Below are 17,686 nucleotides of genomic sequence, written 5' to 3'. Positions count from 1 at the left end.
ATCATCCTCTTAGGCAGAAATCTTCATCTATCTCCTGCCTGAGAGTAAATAGTACACACCGGTATCATTTAAAAATAACAAACTCTTGCTTGAAGAAAAATAAAAACTAACAGTTTATCACCTCTTTCACTTTACCCTTCCTGCTTAGAGCCGGCAAAGAGAATGACTGGGAGGTGGAGTTAAGGGGGGAGCTATATAGACAGCTCTGCTGTGGGTGCTCTCTTTGCCACTTCCTGTTAGGAAGGATAATATCCCACAAGTAAGGATGGACTCGGTACATCTTGCAAAAGAAATAACTTTTTTACTGTTCCTGCTGCATGATATAGAAAGGGTGAAGGAGGTTATTTGCAGCTTAATGTAAGGTAAGACTTTAAGATGACTATGGTGTAGACTGTCCCTTTAAAAATTAAAAGAACATTTTCTTTGAAGTGTAGAACATATGAACTTCAAGTATTTTTATTAAAAACAAAACATAAAGAGCACATTTAAATTGTTTAAAAATTATATTGCATATTTCAAGGCATTGGGCTGGGAAGGGCACAAAAGGCATTTGATGAAAATAGGATGCCTGGTGAAACGGCGGATAGACCGCTTAGAAACGCGTTGCATATAGGGACTCCTTTGTAAGGATGATCCCGTGCTTTTTATATTGTTTTTATTACATTTTATACTGAACTTTCTATGACCAAGTTGCTGTTAAAGTTTTTTTGGAGTTGGAGACCGGGTGTGGAGACCTTGGGGAACCGGTCTTTGCCTGAGTGGCAGCACTTTTCTTTTGCAATTTTCTTTTGTTATTCAGATAGAGCATACAATTTAAAAAAAAAGTTTCCAATTTACTTCTATTATCAAATTTGCTCCCTGTGTTGAAGAGATACCTAGGTAGGCATCTGGAGCACTACATGGTAGGAAATAGTGTCCTTGCAAATGGATAACATTCTTGCAAACATTTCTTCCATTTAGTGCTCCACAAATGGGCCGTCTCCTAAGCATATGTCCCTGCTTTTCAACAAAAGATACGAAGATTCAAAGAAAAATTGATAATAGAAGTAAATTAGAAAGTTGTTTAAAATCACGTTATATCTGAATCATGAAAGAAAAATGTTGGGTTTCATATCCCTTTAAGCTCAAGTGTGTGCCGAGTCTATCCACCGAAGACTTTTTGCCAGTTTTGTTTATGGGTCACACAATATGGTGCCTTCTTGTTATCCCCTTCCAAGGACTTTGGTGTTATATTAGAAATGAGGTTAAAGCACCTAATATAATGCAATGCTCACAGTCATGATGAGATCACAAGGGAATGGTTCGCAGTAACACAGGATACAAGTTTAGCGGTCTCCTAGCACCATACCTGTTTTTCAGGGCCTAAGGCAGGAGAGTCCGTTTCCAAGCAAATGTTTTCCAGGGGCAGCTGTTTCACTAGTTTCTGCTTCTTAAACATATCCGGAAAAATAAATAAAAAAAATACAATTTTGTGGCAATTAATACAGCAATTCTTAATTTGACCACTTAACAACCCAGCTGTTTCATGACTATATAATATCCTATAAATTCTACAATAAGTTTATTTTGTTAAAATGGACATTAAACACTAAGGGCTGGATTACAAGTGGAGTGCTAATTTATTGTGCACCCATAAACGGGCAAATTCGCCCGTTTATGGGCGCATGATAATTAACCAGCCATTACAAGTGGCTGGTTATTACTACTGTAAGCTTGCAGTAACAATTAGCGCTCCAAAAATTAACCAGAGATCAGATCTCTGTTTGGTTTTCTAAATGTGGCCCAATTGTCCCCAAAATACAGTGTGTAGTTAATTTTCTAAAATAAAAAATATTAGCTATTTTTTTTTTTAAACTGCATGAAGCAGTTTTTAGGGGTTAAATTTGGCGGGTGCTGGGTGTTAGAAAAAAACGGCACTGAAAAGTGCCTTTAGATTGCGGTCTATGGGGAACTGAGTGTTCCCAGTAAATATATACAGTATGTATATGCTTATATAGATATATATGTATGTGTTTATATGTGTATATACACATATTAGCACATAAATACATATGTATATATTCATATAAATATATATTTCAATTTGCTGCCCATTGCTGCACGACTTACCCCATTCGCTGCGTTTAGGTTTTAATGCCATGTCTCACGGCATGAGAATGAGGCTCCCATTGGAGCCTATGGAAGTGTGCTCTATGCACATTTGTGTGCGCTGGTATTAAATTCTAAGTGGAGCGCAGGTCAGGTGGGGAATAACTATGCTTATAAAATGTACCTTGTGTTAATGTCCCTTTAATGTTACAAGTAGCTTTATTTGTAACGGAACATTTCAGTGCTTGCAATACAGAAGCATAAAACCCTTCCATCCCCAACCACTATTCAGTGTAAAAGAAAGCATAGCAGCTTCTTTGCCAACATTGAAGTAATATAAAAAGTCAGATAAGTATGAGAGGCTTTTCTTAGCAAAGCAGCAAACACTAAATATTACTAAAGAAAAATAATCTGTATATCAATAAAACTAAATGAATGAAAAGATAGGGAGATAAAACACCTTGGGTTGTAATATAAAAAGATTATTATGTATAGTAAAAAAAACAAAAATCTATGCAATATACTTTCATTATCAATGTATTACTTATAGAATTGTGGGTTTTCCAATTCTGAGAATTATATCTGCACAAATCTAATTCTGCTATATATCTGTCCCTAACTATCTTTAGCCGAGGAGATGAGAAGATACTACAAAACAATGCTACAAAAATTGTGGTAAGTGTCCATATGATGAATGCACTGGATGTTTCTATAATGTTTGTGTAGTAGAAAACATAATTTATGCTTACCTGATAAATTCCTTTCTTCTGTAGTGTGATCAGTCCACGGGTCATCATTACTTCTGGGATATTACTCCTCCCCAACAGGAAGTGCAAGAGGATTCACCCAGCAGAGCTGCATATAGCTCCTCCCCTCTACGTCACTCCCAGTCATTCGACCAAGGACCAACGAGAAAGGAAAAGCCAAGGGTGAAGTGGTGACTGGAGTATAAATTAAAAAATATTTACCTGCCTTAAAAACAGGGCGGGCCGTGGACTGATCACACTACAGAAGAAAGGAATTTATCAGGTAAGCATAAATTATGTTTTCTTCTGTTAAGTGTGATCAGTCCACGGGTCATCATTACTTCTGGGATACCAAAACCAAAGCAAAAGTACACGGATGACGGGAGGGATAGGCAGGCTCTTTATACAGAAGGAACCACTGCCTGAAGAACCTTTCTCCCAAAAATAGCCTCCGATGAAGCAAAAGTGTCAAATTTGTAAAATTTGGAAAAAGTATGAAGCGAAGACCAAGTTGCAGCCTTGCAAATCTGTTCAACAGAGGCCTCATTCTTGAAGGCCCAAGTGGAAGCCACAGCTCTAGTAGAATGAGCTGTAATTCTTTCAGGAGGCTGCTGTCCAGCAGTCTCATAAGCTAAACGAATTATGCTACGAAGCCAAAAAGAAAGAGAGGTAGCGGAAGCTTTTTGACCTCTCCTCTGCCCAGAGTAAATGACAAACAGAGAAGACGTTTGTCGAAATTCCTTAGTTGCCTGTAAGTAAAATTTTAGAGCACGGACTACATCCAGGTTGTGCAGTAGACGTTCCTTCTTTGAAGAAGGATTTGGGCATAAAGAAGGAACAACAATCTCTTGATTGATATTCCTGTTAGTAACTACCTTAGGTAAGAACCCAGGTTTAGTACGCAGGACTACCTTATCCGAATGAAAAATCAAATAAGGAGAATCACAATGTAAGGCTGATAATTCAGAGACTCTTCGAGCCGAGGAAATAGCCATTAAAAATAGAACTTTCCAAGATAACAACTTTATATCAATGGAATGAAGGGGTTCAAACGGAACGCCCTGTAAAACATTAAGAACAAGGTTTAAACTCCATGGTGGAGCAACAGTTTTAAACACAGGCTTAATCCTGGCCAAAGCCTGACAAAAAGCCTGGACGTCAGGAACTTCTGACAGACGTTTGTGTAACAGAATGGACAGAGCTGAGATCTGTCCCTTTAAAGAACTAGCAGATAAACCCTTTTCTAAACCTTCTTGTAGAAAAGACAATATCCTAGGAATCCTAACCTTACTCCAAGAGTAACCTTTGGATTCGCACCAATATAGGTATTTACGCCATATCTTATGGTAAATCTTTCTGGTAACAGGTTTCCTAGCCTGTATTAAGGTATCAATAACTGACTCAGAAAACCCACGTCTTGATAAAATCAAGCGTTCAATTTCCAAGCAGTCAGCTTCAGAGAAGTTAGATTTTGATGTTTGAAGGGACCCTGTATCAGAAGGTCCTGATTCAGAGGTAGAGACCAAGGTGGACAGGATGACATGTCCACCAGGTCTGCATACCAAGTCCTGCGTGGCCACGCAGGTGCTATTAGAATCACTGATGCTCTCTCTTGTTTGATTCTGGCAATCAATCGAGGAAGCAACGGGAAGGGTGGAAACACGTAAGCCATCCTGAAGTCCCAAGGTGCTGTCAGAGCATCTATCAGGACTGCTCCTGGATCCCTGGATCTGGACCCGTAACGAGGAAGCTTGGCGTTCTGTCGAGACGCCATGAGATCTATCTCTGGTTTGCCCCAACGTCGAAGTATTTGGGCAAAGACCTCCGGATGAAGTTCCCACTCCCCCGGATGAAAAGTCTGACGACTTAAGAAATCCGCCTCCCAGTTCTCCACTCCCGGGATGTGGATTGCTGACAGGTGGCAAGAGTGAGACTCTGCCCAGCGAATTATCTTTGATACTTCCATCATAGCTAGGGAGCTTCTTGTCCCTCCCTGATGGTTGATGTAAGCTACAGTCGTGATGTTGTCCGACTGAAACCTGATGAACCCCCGAGTTGTCAACTGGGGCCAAGCCAGAAGGGCATTGAGAACTGCTCTCAATTCCAGAATGTTTATTGGCAGGAGACTCTCCTCCTGACTCCATTGTCCCTGAGCCTTCAGAGAATTCCAGACGGCACCCCAACCTAGAAGGCTGGCGTCTGTTGTTACAATTGTCCAGTCTGGTCTGCTGAATGGCATCCCCCTGGACAGATGTGGCCGAGAAAGCCACCATAGAAGAGAATTTCTGGTCTCTTGATCTAGATTCAGAGAAGGGGATAAGTCTGAGTAATCCCCATTCCACTGACTTAGCATGCACAGTTGCAGTGGTCTGAGGTGTAAGCGTGCAAAGGGTACTATGTCCATTGCCGCTACCATTAAGCCGATTACCTCCATGCATTGAGCCACTGACGGGTGTTGAATGGAATGAAGGGTGCGGCAAGCACTTTGAAGTCTTGTTAGCCTGTCCTCTGTCAGGTAAATCTTCATTTCTACAGAATCTATAAGAGTCCCCAGGAAGGGAACTCTTGTGAGTGGAACGAGTGAACTTTTCTTTTCGTTCACCTTCCATCCATGTGACCTTAGAAATGCCAGCACTAACTCTGTATGAGACTTGGCAGTTTGAAAGCTTGAAGCTTGTATCAGAATGTCGTCTAGGTATGGAGCTACCGAGATTCCCCGCGGTCTTAGTACCGCCAGAAGAGCACCCAGAACCTTTGTGAAGATTCTTGGAGCTGTAGCCAATCCGAATGGAAGAGCCACAAACTGGTAATGCCTGTCTAGGAAGGCAAACCTTAGGTACCGATAATGATCTTTGTGAATCGGTATGTGAAGGTAAGCATCTTTTAAATCTACAGTGGTCATGTACTGACCTTCTTGGATCATAGGTAAAATTGTCCGAATAGTCTCCATCTTGAACGATGGAACTCTTAGGAATTTGTTTAGGATCTTTAAGTCCAGGATTGGTCTGAAAGTTCCCTCTTTTTTGGGAACCACAAACAGATTTGAGTAAAACCCCTGTCCCTGTTCTGATCGTGGAACTGGATGGATTACTCCCATTAACAAGAGCTCTTGTACGCAGCGTAGAAACGCCTCTTTCTTTGTCTGGATTGTTGACAATCTTGACAGATGAAATCTCTCTCTTGGAGGAGAGTATTTGAAGTCCAGAAGGTATCCCTGAGATATTATCTCTAGCGCCCAGGGATCCTGAACATCTCTTGCCCAAGCCTGGGCGAAGAGAGAAAGTCTGCCCCCCACTAGATCCGATCCCGGATCGGGGGCCCTCAATTCATGCTGTTTTAGGGGCAGCAGCAGGTTTCCTAGTCTGCTTGCCCTTGTTCCAGGACTGGTTAGGTTTCCAGCCTTGTCTGTAGCGAGCAACAGCTCCTTCCTGTTTTGGTGCAGAGGAAGTTGATGCTGCTCCTGCTTTGAAATTACGAAAGGAACGAAAATTAGACTGTCTAGTCTTGGCTTTGGCTTTGTCCTGAGGCAGGGCATGGCCTTTACCTCCTGTAATGTCAGCGATAATCTCTTTCAACCCGGGCCCGAATAAGGTCTGCCCTTTGAAAGGTATATTAAGCGATTTAGACTTAGAAGTAACATCAGCTGACCAGGATTTTAGCCACAGCGCCCTGCGTGCCTGAATGGCGAATCCTGAATTCTTCGCCGTAAGTTTAGTAAGATGTACTACGGCCTCCGAAATGAATGAATTAGCTAGTTTAAGGACTCTAAGCCTGTCCGTAATGTCGTCCAGAGTAGCTGAACCAATGTTCTCTTCCAGAGACTCAATCCAGAATGCCGCTGCAGCCGTGATCGGCGCAATGCATGCAAGGGGTTGCAATATAAAACCTTGTTGAACAAACATTTTCTTAAGGTAACCCTCTAACTTTTTATCCATTGGATCTGAAAAAGCACAGCTATCCTCCACCGGGATAGTGGTACGCTTAGCTAAGGTAGAAACTGCTCCCTCCACCTTAGGGACCGTTTGCCATAAGTCCCTTGTGGTGGCGTCTATTGGAAACATTTTTCTAAATATCGGAGGGGGTGAGAACGGCACACCGGGTCTATCCCACTCCTTAGTAACAATTTCAGTAAGTCTCTTAGGTATAGGAAAAACCTCAGTACTCGTCGGTACCGCAAAATATTTATCCAACCTACACATTTTCTCTGGTATTGCAACTGTGTTACAATCATTCAGAGCCGCTAACACCTCCCCTAGTAATACACAGAGGTTTTCCAGTTTAAATTTAAAATTTGAAATATCTGAATCCAGTCTGTTTGGATCAGAACCGTCACCCACAGAATGAAGTTCTCCGTCCTCATGTTCTGCCACCTGTGACGCAGTGTCTGACATGGCCCTAATATTATCAGCGCACTCTGTTCTCACCCCAGAGTGATCACGCTTACCTCTTAGTTCTGGTAATTTAGCCAAAACCTCAGTCATAACAGTAGCCATATCCTGTAATGTGATTTGTAATGGCCGCCCAGATGTACTCGGCGCTACAATATCACGCACCTCCCTCTGAGCGAGAGATGTAGGTACTGACACGTGAGGCGAGTTAGTCGGCATAACTCTCCCCTCGTTGTTTGGTGAAATTTGTTCAATTTGTACAGATTGATTTTTATTTAAAGTAGCATCAATACAGTTAGTACATAAATTTCTATTGGGCTCCACTTTGGCATTGCAACAAATGACACAGGTATCATCCTCTGAATCAGACATGTTTAACACACTAGCAAATAAACTTGCAACTTGGAAATACAATTCAATTAGAATAATATTAAAACGTACTGTGCCTTTAAGAAGCACAGAAGATCTATGACAGTTGAAAATTAATAAATTGAAACAGTTATAGCCTCAATCCTTGTAAACAACACAACTTTAGCAAAGGTTTAATCCCATTAGCAAAGATAACAAATTCTGAAAGCAGGAAACAAATTACAGAATAAACGTTTTTTATCTCAGTCAAACTATAATTCTCACAGCTCTGCTGAGAGAAATTACCTCCCTTAAAATAAGTTTTGAAGACCCCTGAGCTCTGTAGAGATGAACCGGATCATGCAGGGAATACAATGAGTTGCTGACTGAAATATTTGATGCATAGTAAAAGCGCCAAAAAAACGGCCCCTCCCCCTCACACACAGCAGTGAGGGAGAACAGAAACTGTCAGAAAACAGATTAAGCAACTGCCAAGTGGAAAAATAGTGCCCAAACATTTATTCACTCAGTACCTCAGCAAATGAAAACGATTTTACATTCCAGCAAAAACGTTAAACATAATCTCTAGTTATTAAACAGCTTTATGTATTTCTTACAGTGTAATTCTAGTGAAGTACCATTCCCCAGAATACTGAAGTGAAAAGTATACATACATGACATTATATCGGTATGGCAGGATTTTCTCATCAATTCCATTGTCAGAAAATAAAAACTGCTACATACCTCTATGCAGATTCATCTGCCCGCTGTCCCCTGATCTGAAGTTTACCTCTCCTCAGATGGCCGAGAAACAGCAATATGATCTTAACTACTCCGGCTAAAATCATAACAAAAACTCTGGTAGATTCTTCTTCAAACTCTGCCAGAGAGATAATAACACACTCCGGTGCTATTTTAAAATAACAAACTTTTGATTGAAGATATAAAACTAAGTATAATCACCATAGTCCTCTCACACATCCTATCTAGTCGTTGGGTGCAAGAGAATGACTGGGAGTGACGTAGAGGGGAGGAGCTATATGCAGCTCTGCTGGGTGAATCCTCTTGCACTTCCTGTTGGGGAGGAGTAATATCCCAGAAGTAATGATGACCCGTGGACTGATCACACTTAACAGAAGAAACATTAATTCCTTTTACCCAAATATCCATCAAAATTTGGGCTTCTTGAAGGAGAAGAAAATGAGTCCTGGTGATATATAATTGATATATAATGTAAAAAAGTTCCAAACAGAACAACCCATATTTATTAGATGTATGCTTGACAGCCATTTTGGTATGAATTATTTTGAATAGATTTTCCTTAAGGAGTTGCACTTTACCTGCTCACTTCTAATGATAGAGGGTGGAATGGAAAAGTAATAACCAGCTTTAACTCCCTCCATAGCGACTGATGGCTTCCCATCAAATGCATGTAGCAGGACTTTCTCTGCACCTTCAAAGTCAAAATGTTATTGCTTTACATTTGCACTGTTATACTTAATACAACTGTAATGTACTCGTATTTGCTAGAACCTTTGACTTGAGATTTCTTAAGCTAGAAAAGGAGGCTACATAGAATACCATGGCAGTTTATAAAGCTAATATATATATAAATAAACTAAAATACACTTTTAGACCACAAGTGATTGAGGTACTGTACCATCTGTAGATTCAGGATAAATACAAAAGTGAATGTATAGCTGGTTATACAGCTAAAGGTAATAATATGCATTTGAAATAACTTAAAGCAACAGCAATGAATAAATGAGTAAAAAAAACAACTGTTGTGTATTAAAAGAGCAGTTTATTTTTTTATTACTAACCATTTGTCATATTAGCTCAACATATATGAGACAATCAGCAGAAATGTCTGCAGCCACTAATTAAAAAAATAATTAACTAACAAAAATGTAGGTTTAGTATCCCTTTAAGTAAAAGTAGCTGAACAAACAGGGCAAGGGTTATTATTCCAAAATAAACTGCTCTACTGTTATAGCTGATTCTTGTATATCTCTTTAAGCATGAAAGTAAACTGCAATAAGTCAAATGACCCAGGCTTGATAAATCTGAAACACCATAGTGCCTTGACAACAGGCCCAGACTCCCAGTAATATACCCTGGCCTTGCTCTTTGGCTGGGATAGAATAATAAATTATTATTATTATTTGTTTTGGTTTCAAAAAGCTTTATTTAGAATAAGGTGTTACATTTGCTAAGAGGCATAGAGATAGAAAATCATAGTAAAACTGAACATAAAATAAGATACCAAAAATAATAATACAGGATCATATTACAACATAAAAGAAATAAAGCATCCCCAGTATATTACCTCTTTGTCTTAGTATATGTTGTGTACACCCCTACAATGTCAATGCCCAAGGGCACCCACACTGTTTATTTAGATATACATTTCTCTAGAGCTTGATTCATTTTCTAATTGTATTTACCGCTAGGTAAACTGCCCTCATGTGAGTGCCTATTCTGTATCCTATACCTAAAAATATACTATATCCCTAAGTAATTTTGCCCTTTGCGTTTTGTTATACGGAGAGCTGTTATCTATAATGCCATTGGTGTATCACCCTTGGTTCTTCACCAATGCCTCATATTCCTCCCAATAAAACACTTAATTGAATGGTAATGTTCCATGCGATTAGTCTGTTGGTACTAATATTTCTCTAGTGTTATGAGCCTGGATACATTTTTACCCCATTCTTGTATCGTGGGGACTAGTGTTGACTTCCACAGCCCCAGGACAAGTTGTTTGGTGCCACTATTCATTATGTAAAGTAGTGAAAATCTAATCTGACATTTTAATTTTGGTGGCTTATTAAATAAAAACAGCAAGGGGTCAAGATCTATTGATTGTCCTATAGCTCGTGCCATTTCTTTTGATATCTCTGTCCATTATGGGGTGATTAGTGGGCAAGTCCACCATATATGCGCCAGCGTACCTTCCTGCGCACAGCCTCTCCAACACAACTTGGTGGTGTTTGGGAACATTCTGTAAAGCTTACTTGGGTATAGATACCACCTAGTTAATATTTTCACGTTAGTTTCAGTGATACTCATGGATGAAGGCGATTTTCCCATCTGTCTAAATAATATTTGCCAGTCTTTGGGTGCTATGTTTGTATTTAATTCTCTTTACAAAACTTTAGTATATTTGGGTAGAGTTTTGGAATGTAGGGACAAGTACTCTATAAGATATAGAAAGATTTTTTTTTGAGGGACCTGAGGAGTAACATGATGTCTCGAAAGGTGATAATGGCCTTACCAATATTTGCTTGTCCGGATGGCTGTGGATAAAGGGTGACATTTGGAAATACCCATACCAACTTTGTGTTACCATTGGAAAGTTGTCTGCTAATTTGGTTTTCGGGCGTAATTTCCCATTATCTAACAGTGCAAAAACTGGTACGTGTGTGTGGACGTTAATGTGTTCTGTCTCGCATATTCTATGTATTAGTGGCAGATCCACATTAGAAGCCAGGGGTGTAAGAGGTGAGGGTAAGCTAGAGAGTTCTTTTCTATCTTTAAGTAGTTTATTCCATGTGTTATATGTCTCTACAATGATACCTGGCGACTGTGGATACATGTGTCTTTTAGATTTATGTAACCAACAACAGCTACTCAAGCTTTTACATTCTGTTAGAGCGTGCTCCAGTACTATCCATTCCTTGTGTGCTACATGCTTGCTCCAGTCTATTATTCATGTTAGATGTGATGCTATTCTGTAAAAGAATAAGTTTGGAACGCCCAGTCCACCGTTATCACTATCCCTAAACATGATTTGCCTGGAGATTCTAAGTTGTTAATTACCCCAAATAAATGTATATGCTAACTTTTGAAGGGATGATATATATGATTCAGACAATGTAATCGGTAGTGTCTGGAACAGATATAAGATTTTAGGCAGTTGGGTCATTTTGAAGGCATGAATGCGCCCCAGCCATGACAAATGTTTCTGGCTCCAACTCTGTAAATAGAGTTGTAGTTCTTTAAAAAGTTTTTGATAGTTAAGTGTAAATAGCTCCTGTGTGGTCCTTGCTATTTAAATTCCTAAGTATTTAATAGATTTTCGCTGGATTGCAAAGTGGAAAATCTCACTTATTTGTCTCATCTCTGTCTCGGGCATCTCAACTCCCAATATTTCCGACTTTGTCATGTTCATTTTGTAATATGAGAGTATGCTAAAAGAATCACACTCCGTTTTAAGGGCTTCCAAGGATTGAAAGGGTGAGGTTAGGGCTTACCATGACGTCATTATTCAGTTTGTAATGCGAGTTCCCAATCCTTAGTCACTGTATATCTTTATTACGTCTGATTTTGGATGCCAAAACTTCCATGGTCAAATCGAACAAAATCGGGGATAAAGGGCATCCCTGGCGGGTTCCACTGTATATGTTTATGAGGTCTGTCAATGAGTCATTAAGTTTGATGCGTGCAGTTGGTTTTGAGTATAAAGTTAAAATTCTGTCTATTGTTGTCTGTCCAAATCCAAATCTAGTAAGTGTCGCTTTTAGGAAAGACCAATTCAGTCGGTCAAATGCCTTTTCGGCGTCTATTGCTAATAAAACCGTCGGTATTTTGTGTGTTTGGGCATATTCTAGTAGATGTATTACTTTGAGGGTGTTATCCCTTGCCTCTCGGTGTGGGACAAAACCCACTTAATTCAGGTGTACTGTATCAATTGTGGTAAAATTTTATTAATACAGGTTGCAATAATCCTGGCATAAATTTTAACATCAACATTCAGTAACGAAATAGGTCTGAAGTTTGATGGTGTATCCGATACCTTCCCCGGTTTAGGAATAATCAAAATATGGGCTTCAAGCATAGTGGGAGGAAAGTTTGTGGAGTCGTCTATGCTGTTAAATATTTTTTGCAAATGAAGGGTCAGAATAGTTGCAAATTGTTTATAATACTTAACAGTAAACCCATCCGGTCCTGGACTTTTCCCTACAGATAGTTGTATAATGGCTGTCTTTATATCTGTTGCTGATATGGGGCTGTCCAGACAGTCTTTTTGCTCTTGGGTTATCTTAGGTATATCGAGATTTTGAAGATATGTATTTAGATCTATAGAAGGTTCTGACCGCTTATTATTATTATTTTTTTAAGTTGATTGGTATTAACTCTGGTAAACTATAAGATATCTTTCCACCCCTGTAAAACATTCTTACAAGAGGTACTGCTGAACACAATAAGACGTGCAAATAAACAGTATCCCTGCAACAAAACAATATAACTGCTCTGATGAGGACACTGGACACTTTTTATACAGTATTACAATATTATATAATCTATCATATACATTTCAATGCTTACTAAAGCTAACTAATGTGTAATTTACACAGCTCTTACAACTGGAGATCAAATTTATATTTTCCCGTAAAAAATATAAGAGTTTGGAACTCTCATTAATGTTTACTGTTTTGTTGGTGTCTTGTACTATGAATTTGTGTAATCTCTTATTTCCACAATAAACTTTTTTTTCTAATATGGTACTTTAGCAATAAAACATGTTATTATTAAAAAAGACTAGTGTTGTCATACATACCTTTCTCTTTCAAAAGATTAATAGTTGGTCTTCCAGCTGAACGAGAGTGAACATTTCTGGGGGAGAAAGGGTAAAATACTATGATTAAATTATCTACCCCTATGATAAAATCAGAGGGTACATAAATAAATGGTTGTGTATCATGGCCCTAAACTTTTGATTAAGTGATTATAAAACTTCATTCCTTGTATCAAAGATTACAAGATTTTCTTTGAAGGCTATTGCTGGTCATGGGAAGCCCATTCTGTTTTTCATGCGATACATGTAACTATTTACCACATATTATAAGGACCCATAACACCACAATGCTTTAGCTGCTGATACAGACTAAAAAGGATAACAAAAGATTCAGGATTTCTTCATTTCTACTGTGTAAATATAACATTTTGTAGATTATATCATACACTATCTGGCCGAAAGTATGTGGAAACCCCTACTAATTCTTGAGTTCAGGTGTATCAGACACACTTATTGCTAACAGGCGCATACAATCCTGCAAATAGCCATTACATCTCCATAGTTAAGGCAGTACAATGGGTCGTACTGAAGAGCCCAGTGACTTTAAATGTGGCATTGCCATAGGATGCCACCTTTTACATTTGTGAAATTTCTGCCCTATTAGATCTGCCTGGGCGAACTGTCAGTGTCATTATTGTGAAATCTAGGAACAACAACAGCTCATGCAATGTGCCTACTGTAAAGTTTGGTGGAGGCGGAAAGCTATATTAGATCTAATACTTACAAACAGTGATACAGTTTCAGATGTGTCTGTAGGTGAGAACTTAGGATCCAGTGATCATCAATCTGTTTGGTTTAGTATTCATGTGCAGGAACTGTCCACCCAGACTAAAACAAAAGTTTTAGACCTTAGGACGGCAGATTTGTCATTAATGGGAGAATACCTAAAAAAACTATTTAAAAGGGAAAACTCTTATTACAGGGGTTCAAGAACAGTGGGAATTTGTGAAAGGTGCCATTTTAGATGCAACCGCACACTGTATTAGACATGTCTGTAAAAGTAAAAGAAAGCGGAAAAAAATTTGGTTTTCCAAAGAAGTAGCACATGCTGTTAAGACAAAAAAGATAGCTTATAAAAATTACAGACACACACAACAAGATGATGAAATGAAAATATGGAGACTCCAACAAAAATAGACTAAGCAGTTAATTAGGAAGGTTAAAGCTCATGCAGAAGAGAAGATAGCACAGTCAGTAAAACATGGGGACAAAACATTCGTTAGATAGATCAGTGAAAGAAGAAAAAATAAGGTAGGAATAGTAAAATTGAAATCAGTTGATGGTAGAATAATAGAAGGAGATAAGCAGATTGCAGACTGTCTCAATTATTACTTCTGTTCTGTTTTCACAAAAGATTGTGAAGATACAATGTCTACATTAAGGGATGCTACGAAAAATAGAAACAAGCTTAACAGTAATCTTTTTACAGAGGATGAGGTTTTGTTAGCATTATCAAAAATAAATGTTAAAAAGGCAGTGGGTCCTGATAATATTCATCCAAGGGTTTTAAAAGAACTTCGATCAGTGCTAACTGTCCCATTAACTGATCTGTTTAATCAGTCACTATTAACAGGAGCTGTCCCAGATGATTGGAGAATAGCAAATGTAATACCTCTTCATAAAAAGGGCAGTAGAGAAGAATCTGGCAACTACTGGCCAGTTAGTTTAACTTCAGTAGTAGGGAAATTAATGGAAAGCCTCTTAAAAGAAAGAATTATGACTTACATAAAGACAAACAATTTAGAGGACCAAAATCAGCATGTTTTTACTTCAGGGAGATCATGTCAGACTAATCTAATTGACTTCTTTGATTATGTAACAAAAGTATTAGACAAGGGTGGAGCAGTTGATGTAGCATATCTAGATTTCAGCAAAGCATTTGACACCGTCCCACACAATAAACTAATTCACAAACTGTATCTCCTTGGTCTAGATTAAAAAATTGTGAACTGGGTGGAATGCTGGCTTAAGGACAGAAAACAAAGTGTCTTAGTAAATGGAGTTCATTCAGCAAAGGGGCTGTTACTAGTGGTGTTCCTCAGGGTTCAGTTCTGGGGCCTGTTTTGCTTAACATATTTATCTGCGATATCAGCAAAGGGCTACAGGGGAAAGTATGTCTCTTTGCAGATGATACAAAAATTTGTAACAGAGTGGATGTTCCAGGGGGGGTAGACAAAATGAAAAGTGATATACAACAATTGGAGGATTGGACAAACAACTGGGATCTAAAGTTTAACACAGCAAAGTGTAAAATAATGCATTTAGGGAAGAAAAATCCAAATGTTAATTACAGACTCAATGACACTTTACTGACTGTTACAGATGAGGAACAGGACTTGGGAATTATTATTTCAGATGATTTAAAACTTAGTAAACAATGTAGTAATGCAGCGAGTAAGGCTAGCAGAATGCTTAGATGTATTGGTAGAGGTATTTGCAGCAGAAATAGTAAGGTTCTTATGCCACTTTATAGATCATTAGTTAGGCCTCATCTTGAGTATTGTGTGCAGTTCTGGAGGCCATATCTTCAAAAGGATATTAACAAACTTGAATCTGTGCAAAGGAGGGCTACCAAAATGGTACATGGTCTAAAAAATAAAACTTACCAGGATAGGCTCAATGACCTAAATATGTATAGCTTAGAGGAGAGAAGAGAAAGAGGTGATATGATAGCAACTTTCAAGTACATTAAAGGGTTTAGTAAAACTGAGGCTGTGGGTATTTTACATAAAATGGAAAATTCAAGAACAAGGGGTCATGAGCTCAAGCTAAAGGGTAGTAGATTCAGGAGTAATTTGAGGAAGCATTTCTTTACAGAAAGAGTGATTGATTTATGGAATAAACTTCCTCAAGAGATAGTAGCAACAAACACTGTGGGGGACTTTAAAAATGCATGGGACAAGCATAAGGCTATCCTACGAACTAGATAAGTTTATACTGTTAGGTAAGGTCGGGCAGACTTGCTGGGCCTATGGCTCTTATCTGCCCTCAATATCTATGTTTCTATAATGGTCTTGGGCTTTTTTTCAGTGTTAGGACCTTAGTTCCAGTGAAGGGCCATCTTAAAGGAACATTAAACACTTTGAGATGGTAATATAAAATGATAAATTGTATATAATAAAACAACTCTGCAATATTCTTTCATTATTTATTTTGTCCTCTTTGCCTGTAATTCCATTCTGAAATTGTGAGCTTTTCAGTTCCTGTTAGAAATGGAAGTGCAGAACACTGTTAAATCCAGCACAACCATTGGCTGCATACTCTAGTGACCTATTTATAACTGACCCTAATTGGCCACAGCAGAGAAGGTAACACAAGTTACAACATGGCAGCTCCCAGTGTTTTATAGACACTAAAACTTTACACTTATTTTGTCACTTTTTAAACAACTAATGAAACTTTAAAAATACATCTACATGTTACTCATGGACTAATCTTTTCTTTGAATGCATCATTCTATCTAGCATTTATTTAGTGTTTAATGTTCCTTTAAAGCTTCAGGCTACAAAGCCATTTTAGACAGATGCTTCCAACATTATCACAGCAGCTTGGGGAAGGCAATTTCCTGTTCCAGCATGATTGTGGCAGTATGCACAAAGCGAGGTCCATGAAGACATGGTTTAATGTGTTTGGTAAGGAGTTAGTCAAGTGGCCTGCACAAAGCCCTGTTGTCAACTCAAATGAACTCCACTGGGATAAATTGGAACACAGATTGTGAGCCAGACCTTCTTGTCAAACAGAGTCTGACCTCACAAATGTTCTTTTGCTTAAAGGGACATAATACTCATATGCTGAATCACTTGAAAGTGATGCAGCGTAACTGTAAAAAGCTGACAAGAAAATATCACCTGAGAATCTCTGTCAAAAAGGAATATATTTTACCTAACAACTTCCTCAGCTCATCAGAGTAAATGCTGTGTAAAAAGTTATCTTTCAGTTACTGCCCAACTGCAGGCGGAAAAAAAAAAAGGGAAGAAATGAACAGCAGCCAATCAGCATAAGCAGTGCTGAGGTCATGAACTCTTTAAGTGAAATCTCATGAGATCACAGTAAACTCTCATGAGATTTCATAGTAAACTGAATAGGGAAATAACATGAGTGTGGATTAGGCACACTCCCTTGCAGGTCCCAGGACAGAAATACGGATTTGCTGCTTAAAGGGACACTGTACCCAAATTTTTTCTTTTATGATTCAGACAGAGTATGCAATTTTAAGCAACTTTCTAATTTACTTCTATTAGCAATTTTCTTCATTCTCTTGATATCTTTATTTGAAAAAGAAGGCATCTACGCTGAGGAGCCAGCAAATTTGTGGTTCAGAACCATGGACAGCAATTGTTTATTGGTGCTGCCCAATCAGCAAGGACAACCCAGGATGTTCACCAAAAATGGGCCGGCATCTAAACTTAAATTCTTGCTTTTCAAATAAACATACCAAGAGAATGAAGAAAATTTGATAATAGGAGTACATTAGAAAGTTGCTTCAAATTGCATGCTCTATCTGAATCACAAAAGAAAAAATTTGGGTACAGTGT

General features: G+C 38.6%; 1 protein-coding gene across 3 annotated transcripts in view; it reads right to left on the bottom strand.

Annotated features, from left to right (window-relative positions):
* The window catches only part of TATDN3 (TatD DNase domain containing 3), a 126,505-nt gene that overhangs the window by 37,507 nt on the left and 71,312 nt on the right, over positions 1-17,686 (bottom strand). For 2 of the 3 annotated variants that reach the window (XM_053712457.1, XM_053712459.1), the window contains 3 exons: positions 13,134-13,189; positions 8,911-9,023; positions 1,349-1,429 (listed from right to left, as the gene is read on the bottom strand). In XM_053712457.1, the coding sequence (XP_053568432.1) occupies positions 1,349-1,429; positions 8,911-9,023; positions 13,134-13,189 (250 nt within the window). The remainder of the gene's footprint in view (positions 1-1,348; positions 1,430-8,910; positions 9,024-13,133; positions 13,190-17,686) is intronic. The other variant, XM_053712458.1, reaches the window with a different exon arrangement.

Source organism: Bombina bombina, chromosome 4 (assembly GCF_027579735.1).
Source record: "Bombina bombina isolate aBomBom1 chromosome 4, aBomBom1.pri, whole genome shotgun sequence".
Taxonomy (NCBI): Eukaryota; Metazoa; Chordata; class Amphibia; order Anura; family Bombinatoridae; genus Bombina; species Bombina bombina.
Note: the sequence above shows the minus strand (reverse complement) of the source record. Positions and strands in the feature narration are given on the sequence as shown.